The sequence below is a fragment of the Diaphorina citri genome, unplaced genomic scaffold (assembly GCF_000475195.1).
Source record: "Diaphorina citri unplaced genomic scaffold, Diaci psyllid genome assembly version 1.1 scaffold4671, whole genome shotgun sequence".
NCBI classification, from domain to species: Eukaryota; Metazoa; Arthropoda; class Insecta; order Hemiptera; family Psyllidae; genus Diaphorina; species Diaphorina citri.
The window spans coordinates 1-9,653 of NW_007382066.1; the positions used below are offsets into that span (position 1 = coordinate 1).

General features: G+C 44.0%; 2 protein-coding genes across 2 annotated transcripts; one reads left to right on the plus strand and one right to left on the minus strand.

Annotated features, from left to right (window-relative positions):
• Positions 1-3,181: 3,181 nt before the first annotated feature.
• Positions 3,182-3,934, minus strand: LOC103521174. The gene is made up of 2 exons (XM_008486279.1): positions 3,811-3,934; positions 3,182-3,465 (listed from the first exon to the last, which is right to left on the minus strand). Exons 1-2 carry the CDS (start codon positions 3,932-3,934, stop codon positions 3,182-3,184), a joined length of 408 nt encoding a protein of 135 aa, XP_008484501.1.
• A 142-nt stretch (positions 3,935-4,076) lies between these two features.
• On the plus strand, positions 4,077-9,096 carry LOC103521175. Its single transcript, XM_008486280.2, has 6 exons — positions 4,077-4,090; positions 4,670-4,743; positions 6,147-6,361; positions 7,362-7,479; positions 7,834-8,088; positions 8,562-9,096. Exons 1-6 carry the CDS (start codon positions 4,077-4,079, stop codon positions 8,840-8,842), a joined length of 957 nt encoding a protein of 318 aa, XP_008484502.1. The 3' UTR covers positions 8,843-9,096.
• The last annotated feature ends 557 nt before the right edge of the window (positions 9,097-9,653 follow it).

Here is a 9,653-nt window from a genome sequence, read left to right on the forward strand (position 1 = left end):
TCATCTCCGCGGGTTCGCTGTCTGTCTACAGGTCACGGTCCTCTTCATTTTAACGTCCCCTAGCCAGACAAGCTTCCTCATTCATCTCCGCGGGTTCGCTGTTTGTCTACAGGTCACGGTCCGCTTCATTTTAACGTCCCCTAGCCAGACAAGCTTCGTAATTCATCTCCGCGGGTTCGCTGTTTGTCTACAGGTCACGGTCCGCTTCATTTTAACGTCCCCTAGCCAGACAAGCTTCCTAATTCATCTCCGCGGGTTCGCTGTCTGTCTACAGGTCACGGTCCGCTTCATTTGAAGCCGCAACCTCATCTTGGACCTAAGCTCGCGTTCGGCGCTAACTTCAATTTAATACTCAGTTGTAGAATGAAACGGGAACTCAATGGTAGTCAAGTGGAGCCCGTGCAGGAACAACGCGGTGTGTTGGCTAAGGTAACTAGGGTGTAACGTTATACACGCCCTTTTTCGGGAGAACTTCTATCTCTTTTCTACGACAAGTTTAGTTATGGCCAACTTTGTGAACCCTGTAACATTGTGTTCATTTGAAAATAAAAACTTTGCCAGCCTAGACTTGCCTTGTGCTAGGTTGATGTTTAATTTCCCGCCCGGGGCGAACTTCAATAAAGTTCGTTCTTGGAACGGCTGACTTTCTCTTATCCTGTTCTCCTCCTATTCGCTTTCGGGACGTAAAATCTCCGTTGTTACAGTTCCCTCTATGATAAAAGTTCCGAACGACACAAAATGTCCTTGCGTAGGCAATATAATTTAAATGAGAGTGTTCCCACTACACACGACACGATTTTTTCCGAACGACAAGTGTGAACGGGCCTTAATTCGGCGTTTGTTTTCATCTCAGGTATTTGCCACGTTGCATGATCGTCCAGATAATCTCCAGGGTTGCCAGTTGCACATCAGTATTTATCATCGTCTCCCCACGGCTATCATCAGAGATGAGGGGCGCCGTATTGATGGTATGGATGGCGAGGTACTCTTCCTGTTGGCTAAAAGTGAGTTGAATCTTATCAGATTTTTTTTCTGCTGCAAATGTAATAGAAAGTCATGTGGGACATTTTTTCTCCTTTACTGTAGGCGAGACTCCGAAAATTGGGAGCATCCACCACCCCCCCTATCGTTATTTGGGTATACCTAAAAAACTGATTACACAAAATTCAACTGATTGGCCATAAGGAGTGCGAAAATTAGCTGACTGACCAACGTTTGGCGAAAGAAAAATGCCTTTTCCGAAATGTAATGCATATTGGTTTGTCAGCTAATTTTCGTACTCCTTATTGCCAATCAGTTGAGTTTTACGATCCCGAAAGTGGTTTTTCCTGTACTACTGGAAAATGGTACGACATTTCCGAAATTTTCTTTCGCCAAACTATGTAAAACTTTAGACACACCTTTACACATGTCTCCTAGGCATGAACTTCACCCCTCATCTTCACATCAGTCAGGACAAGCTCGTGTACGGTTTAGTGGAAGACCCGGGTTCGAATCTCAGCCGTGGCACATTTGCAGACGTTCTGACTCGGAAAGTGGACCTGAACGTCAACGGCCACTTTGTCAAGGTAAGATTTTTTTTTTAAGATGAGTGTTCCACCGCCGTTTTTATTTCGTAGCAATGGTACAACTGCTACATTAGACGCTTGTGGCCTGTGTCGTAGCATGCCCATCCCGTAGTATGCCTCTCATCAGATGGGCGAGAAGAGACGCGTACTTCCCATTTAGGTGCTGGGTCAACACGAGAACACCAGAAAGCCCCGTTCCCTCTTGCGAGTTTCATCCGATTTTTTTCCCGAATGTCCTTGTAGGGTAGGTAATGTAAATGGGAGTGTTCCCACTACACACGACACGATTTTTTTTCTGAACGACAAGTGGGAACGATGCGACGGCCTTCAAATCGCCAGCCTAGTTAGCTTGGAAGGTAGAGCGTCAGAATAGAGAAAGGTATTTTTTTGTATCTGCCATACACCGGGGTGATGGTCTCTAGCCATGTTTGGCTCGTCCAGAACCGCTGTCAACCATCGTACATCGTGAGCATTTGGGCTTGTTCTTTGTTGTTGTTGTTGTTGTTGTTGTAGCGGCTTTAGCTTTCGCCGAATGGCGATAGCAGAATAAAGAAAAGATGTCTTTTTGTATCTGCTATACACCGGGGTGATGGTCTCTAGCTCTAGCCATGTTAAATTGGCTGGCTCGTCCTGAACCGCAGTCAACCATCGTGAGGACTTGTGCTTGGTCTTTAAAAGCAGAGAGAACCCTTTGAAGAACTGCCAGCTTGCTAGGCTTGTTCTTTAAAAGCAGAGAGAACACTTTGAAACTATCAACTAGCTAGGCTGGTTAGGGTTAGCTGTTCTCCTCCCTGTTTATAGTCCCATAAACACCATAAACAGGGCTGTGGGACTATAAACAGGGAGTCTGGCTGTGGGACTGTTTGAGAATGGGTTTTACCCACCATTCGCCGACAAAAGCTACCTGCCTAATCAATTTAACTTCACCCAGCCTGAGTGGAGCCGGGAACCCAGCATCATGTAATTCCCCGCACCAACCTCAGTGGTGTAGTGGTTAGCGCGGTGGACTTCGGATCTGGAGGTTGGTGGTTCGAGTCCAAGTCAAGTCGTAAAATTTAGCGTAGTGCCTTAAGCAGGGAACGACATTTGTGACAAGCATTTATGTAGCGTAGTGGTCAAGACGCTTGCCTGGTAAACAGGAGGGCGTGGGTTCGATCCCAGCCGAGGCATGGAATTTTATCCTCATTTATTGTATGGTCTGTGTTGTAGCATATCTATCCCATAGTATGTCCCTCATCAGATGGGCGAGAAGAGACACAATACTTCCCACTTAGGTTCTGGGTCAACACACGAATACCAGAAAGTAACCCGTTGAAATATTTGCAATCGAAAAACGAGAACGGCATGGTAAGCAAAGCGCTTTACCACTGGATTAACCCCCCCATGGCTATAAGTTAGATTGGCGAGTAGCGCATCTGCCTTGTAAGCGCTAGGTCGCGGCTTCGATTCCCGCCCTGGGCGGATTTCAGTGCACAAGCTCTATTATTTGTCTCTAAAGGTAGAAACACATTACCATGACGTCAAGTGAGCGCATGGAGAGTAAGGAAGATGTAGTTCGAAGGTTTCCCCATATTGTAGGTAATCTCGTTCAAGACAGCCACACTACCATCACTTTACGTGAGCTCACGAGACGTGATCTTACCAGCTTCATCGATATAGCTCAACAGTTGATCAATGCGGTTCCTATAAGGTGATTCCGTGAGTAACACATACGATATGAAATACGTGATTAGCGTCTCACGCATGACGTGTAGATGACGCGTGACATTACGTGCGTTCCGGATCTGTATGATGTTACGGAGGAGTCCGCGTGAGTGCGTGTTGATGCGTTGGAATCCGGCGAAATGTGAGGCGGATGCGCGGATGGAGGATTCGTTATGGCGAATTATGCGTTTGGCTGTGGGAAAAAAGAGTGCGTTCAGATGCGTTCTTCTTGTTATTGATATTGTTTTTGTTGTAGCGGTGTAACTGCATAGAAGGGTCTCTAATCCTTATTTTATAACTTTTGATTGTAACTGTAACTGCTAAGGTCTTATCCCCAATGGAAGAGAGAAGGAAGATTTCCCCTTGGGGTGAATTTTACCCTGAACATCTTTTCCTTCTATCTTCGCTTTCGGGAGGACAAGACCTTAGCAGTTTACTGTTCCTCTGTCAAACCTCTCTCGAGAAAAAAAGAAATTGACTTTCACCATTGGAACTTGTGTTTGTTGTGGCGTCAGTACTATAGAACTCAACTGCTTACCCAAATTCTCGAGATGAGGATCCTCTATAAACAACTCATCCCAACCAGAGCTTGAAGTCCAGAGAGGAAGACCGCTGTGGTCCAACTCAGCAAACGTGTTAACATCAGGGTAGTATACCTGCATATAACGTTTATGCTGTAAAGGTGTGTCCAAAGTCCAAACATAGTCGACCGGCCGTCAATTGTCGACATCGATCGATGAGATAAATCTATGTTGTCGAGGCAGTGTGGACAGTTCAGTCGACATCGATCGATGAGATAAATCTATGTTGCGAAACTGGTGAGTTCCCTTCCTTACTTAAAAAAAGTTTGTTGTTGTTGTTGTAGCGGCTTCACCTGTAGCCGAATGGTGATGGCAGAAAAGAGAAAGGATATCTTTTTTCACCTGCAATACACCGGGGTGATGGTCTCTAGCCATGTTTAATTGGCTCGTCCGGAACAGAAGTCAACCATCGTGGTGACTTGTGCTTGTTCTTTAAAAGCAGAGAGAGCCCTTTGAAAACTGCCAGACTGGTTCAATTCAATTCAATAAAGCATTTATTTGTACAAATGTATGTTTGCTTATTTTACATGGAAATTACATATCAATACAGAATTACAAACATAATGAATACAGAGAGCAACAACTGAAATGTAACGAGCGTAAAGGAAGAAGGGGAAGAAGAAGTTAGGGTTTATCTACTCTGGTTAGGGTTTATCTACTCTGATCCCGATTTATAGTCCCACAGCAAAGACACTGGTCTACTTTCGTCTAGAGGTCTGATATCTGTTTAACGTCAAAACGGTCCTCTTCATTTTAACGTCCCCTAGCCAGACAAGCTTCCTAATTCATCTCCGCGGGTTCGCTGTCTGTCTACAGGTCACGGTCCGTGGTGGTATGCCTGTACTACCTGTGGCATTGTGCGCTGAGGGACTTCTTTCCGTGCAAAAAGGGTAAGTAGTCTTGTATTTAATCTTAGGTGTATGAACCGTGAGATTTCGCTGTGTTTACGTCCAAAGCGGATTCTCATTGGTTCAGCCATGTTTGGTTTCACATAATAAAATACATCTGGAAGAAGAAAGAAGAAGAAGTAGAAGAAGATGAGGAGGAAGAAGAAGAACCTGACAGATGGACCTGATCAGGTGTACGTGTCCTGTCAGGTCTACCTGTTTCACATAATAAAATACATCTGGAAGAAGAAAGAAGAAGAAGAAGAAGAAGAAGAAGAAGAAGAAGAAGAAGTAGAAGAAGATGAGGAGGAAGAAGAAGAACCTGACAGATGGACCTGATCAGGTGTACGTGTCCTGTCAGGTCTACCTGATAGTGAGTGTCTGGCCTAAGAACTAAGGGACGGGACGTTGAGATGTCTACCCACAACGAATCAAAAGTCCAGATCGACTGAAAAGTACAAAACTTATCGTATGTATGTCGGGAAATGTATAGGCAAGTCCAAAATACATTGCCATTAGGACCGTATTCAGGTGGGGAGGAGGGTGAAGAGCTTCATTTCTCTCGCTTACTTTACGTCAAACTCTGAAAAATTGGGGTCGAGGGGGCCCGGCCACCCCCACCCTCCCTCGAGCTTCATTTTTCTCCTGTGCTGTAGGTCAGACTTCGAAAATTTGGACCATAGGGTAAGTGTACCATTTATTCGCCCACCTAAAAAACGTACCATTTATTGGCCCACCTGTACCATACGCCACATAAGTCTGAGCTGGACAAATTTTACAAGATCCAATTTCATCAAAAGAAAGGGCTTAAAGATGCTATCGAACCAGTGCTATTCAAAAATTGTAGTCATAAAAAACAAGATCCAATTTCATCAAAAGAAAGGGCTTAAAGATGCTATCGAACCAGTGCTATTCAAAAATTGTAGTCATAAAAAACAAAAATTAGAAAAAGAAATGTGGGCAGGTGGGCCAATAAATGGTACGTTTTTTAGGTGAGCGAATAAATGTTACACTTACCCTACACCATCACTGTTTGACCCTCGGGCCCCCCTTTGAAAGAATCCTAAATACAACCCTGATTGCCATCAGTCACCATCTCAACGTTCTCAGTTACCTGAATACCTCAGGTATCTGAGCGCACGGCAGTGTGTCAGGCCAAGTTCTAATAGGGGTTGGATGGAAGAGAATGCCCTAGGCATTAATCCCGCCCCTGAGTTAGGATTTTTCATTTTTTTTCTTTCTTTATTCAATTTTCGTTTTCTTTTGTTAATTTCTTATTATTTTGTTTTGTGTACCTGTTTGTAAATATTGTATTGTAAAAAACATTGTAAAATCCTAATAAAGTGTAATATAATAATAATTATAATAATAAGAACGCGTCTGAATTTTGTTTCTCTCTTTTTCAGGTATTTCCCCAGAATCCTCATATTACCGTCCCAAGAGCCCAGGTCTGGACAGCATCATTCTACTCGAGTTGTATCGCACGATGCTTTCCCTACCGTCATCTTCTATACTTCCTCTCTCATCGGATCACAGAGTTTTGCTTGCGTTCCTATACGGTTTTAGTTTCATCGTTACAAACGCGTTTCAGGGCTCGCTGTTTACGTTTATATCGACACCGGTGAGATTTCAAACGCAACGATTCATTCAGCGTAGAAAGGATCATAATCGTTTTCTTAGAAGTCAGTATAGAGAGAACACTCTGACAGTATAGAGAGAACACTCTGACTGGGGAAAAAACCTTTGTACATCAGTATTTGAAGAGGTTTGGTAGATGGGACTGTAACAACGGAGGTCTTATCGTCCTGAAATCGAAGAGAGAACGAGGACAGGATAGGAGAAATCCAGCCGTTCCGAGAACGAACCTTATCTGTTTAGGATAAAGTCCGCCCCGGGGCGGAAATCGAACCAGCGATCTAGGGCTTACAATCCAGACGCCGGTCTCTTTGTTTAAACTTTCAAGGTGTCCACACATAGTCGACCGGCCGTCGATAGACATCGACCGATGTCGACTGAACTGTCCACACTGCCTCGACAACATAGATTTATCTCATCGATCGATGTCGACTGAACTGTCCACACTGCCTCGACAACATAGATTTATCTCATCGATCGATGTCGACTGAACTGTCCACACTGCCTCGACAACATAGATTTATCTCATCGATCGATGTCGACTGAACTGTCCACACTGCCTCGACAACATAGATTTATCTCATCGATCGATGTCGACTGAACTGTCCACACTGCCTCGACAACATAGATTTATCTCATCGATCGATGTCGACTGAACTGTCCACACTGCCTCGACAACATAGATTTATCTCATCGATCGATGTCGACTGAACTGTCCACACTGCCTCGACAACATAGATTTATCTCATCGATCGATGTCGACTGAACTGTCCACACTGCCTCGACAACATAGATTTATCTCATCGATAAAATAAATTTTAAAAATTGCCGCCGGGACAGAGGGTTAGAAAAAATGCCCAACAATCCCATGCTATCCTTGCTTAAGTTACCACTCCAATGCAAAACTGTAGAAACAATATCCTATCTCACCTCGTCCGAGCTCATCTCAGCTTAGTACATAAACACAGCCTAAACGTTATTTGCAGGTATACTACCCTGATGTTAACACGTTTGCTGAGTTGGACCACAGCGGTCTTCCTCTCTGGACTTCAAGCTCTGGTTGGGATGAGTTGTTTATAGAGGATCCTCATCTCGAGAATTTGGGTAAGCAGTTGAGTTCTATAGTACTGACGCCACAACGAACACAACTTCCAATGGTGAAAGTCAATTTCTTTTTTTCTTGAGAGAGGTTTGACAGAGGAACAGTAACTGCTAAGGTCTTGTCGTCCCGAAATCGAAGATAGAAGGAAAAGATGTTCAGGGTAAAATTCACCCCAAGGGGAAATCTTCCTTCTCTCTTCTATTGGGGAAGGTCTTACAGTTACAATCAAAAGTTATAAAATAACGATTAGAGTAGCCAAATCTTGGCTAGAGACCCTTCTATGCAGTTACACCGCTACAACAAAAACAATATCAATAACAAGAAGAACGCATCTTAACGCACTCTTTTTCCCACAGCCAAACGCATAATTCGCCATAACGAATCCTCCATCCGCGCATCCGCCTCACATTTTGCCGGATTCCAACGCATCAACACGCACTCACGCGGACTCCTCCGTAACATCATACAGATCCGGAACGCACGTAATGTCACGCGTCATCTACACGTCATGCGTGAGACGCTAATCACGTATTTCATATCGTATGTGTTACTCACGGAATCACCTTATAGGAACCGCATTGATCAACTGTTGAGCTATATCGATGAAGCTGGTAAGATCACGTCACGTGAGCTCACGTAAAGTGATGGAAGTGTGGCTGTCTTGAACGAGATTACCTACAATATGGGGAAACCTTCGAACTACATCTTCCTTCCTCTCCATGCGCTCACTTGACATCATGGTAATGTGTTTCTACCTTTAGAGACAAATAATAGAGCTTGTGCACTGAAATCCGCCCAGGGCAGGAATCGAAGCCGCGACCTAGCGCTTACAAGGCATATGCGCTACTCGCCAATCTAACTGATAGCGATGGGCCATGGGGACCCGGTTAATCCAGTGGTAAAGCGCTTTGCTTACCATGCGGTTCTCGTTTTTCGATTGCAAATATTTCAACGGGTTACTTTCTGGTATTCGTGTGTCTAAGTGGGAAGTATTGTGTCTCTTCTCGCCCATCTGATGAGGGACATACTATGGGATAGACATGCTACGACACAGACCATATGAGTCTAATTCTCTCAATTCCAGGTCTCGTCCAGAAGTGGATGACCAAGATGAACCGCTCTCTCCTGGCTCGCTTCACACCCCTCGGCCACACCGTTGAGAAGTCAGCCAACATCTTCAAACTCGATGACCTCCGCGCTCCATTTATGCTTCTATTCGCCGGACTAATAATCAGCTGGGTGGCGCTGGCCGGGGAACTCGTGGTGGATCGGTGGCGAAGACACACGAAGCTGCGAAACCTGATCGGGATTGTTCGGAACCGGAGGGGGCGTGGTCACGCGACACCCTCACTTCGGATTGGTTAGGATAATAGGAGAGGAAGAAAGGTAGACATACAACTGCTATCACGTCACGTCACATGAGCACATGAACTCATGGGGAGTCAGAAAGATGTAGTTCAAATTTTTCCCATAATATTGTAGGTAATTTCGTTCATGACTGCCACACTGCCCTCACGTGACGTAATAGTCTGAAGGAAATTACCTGCAATATTATCGGAAACTTTGAACTACATCTTTGTAACTCCCCATGAGCTCACGTGACGTGAAATCATAGTAGTGACGTGACGTGACATGCCAGCCTATTTAGCTTGGAGGGTAGCGCCCCTCCAAGCTGACAAGGGAGCTACTTTATGTTTATTATTTTTTAGAATATAAATTTCAAGATGATACCTTATAGGAACCTAGGTTTTAGGAAAATAACATTACACTGGAATTTCACTTGGTTTGTGTTTTCAACAAATACTTACTCATTTATTCAAGGGTAGGTAACTTAATAACTTTAACTTATTCATAAATTAATAATTTAATATGGATTATTTACAATAAGTACCTAAGACCTAAATTTATCTATCATAAGAATAAAGCCTGATACGGAAATCCGACATTTCCAAATGTTACCGACAGCGCCACTTTTTCAACCAATCAGAATAGAGTATTTGATCCATCTTGGAAAATACTTAATTCCCATTGGTTGAAAAAGTGGCTTTGTTGAATAAACTGACTAAACAAAGTAAGTTCTAAACTTCAGTTTTTTTTCCAGTCGCCTAGCAACCGTTGTTTGTGTCGGTGAATTTTTTCTTTCCTCCTGGAATTTTTCTCAAAAAACTGTAAAAAT

Coding starts and splice junctions, on each gene's coding strand:
- LOC103521174 (XM_008486279.1), bottom strand. CDS start 3,934: ATGCAGGTATACTACCCTGATGTTAACACGTTTGCTGAGTTGGACCAC. Junction 3,466..3,810: donor TCCTCATCTCGAGAATTTGG/GTAAGCAGTTGA, acceptor TTTTTCCCACAG/CCAAACGCATAATTCGCCAT.
- LOC103521175 (XM_008486280.2), top strand. Junction 4,744..6,146: donor CTTCTTTCCGTGCAAAAAGG/GTAAGTAGTCTT, acceptor TCTCTTTTTCAG/GTATTTCCCCAGAATCCTCA. Junction 7,480..7,833: donor TCCTCATCTCGAGAATTTGG/GTAAGCAGTTGA, acceptor TTTTTCCCACAG/CCAAACGCATAATTCGCCAT.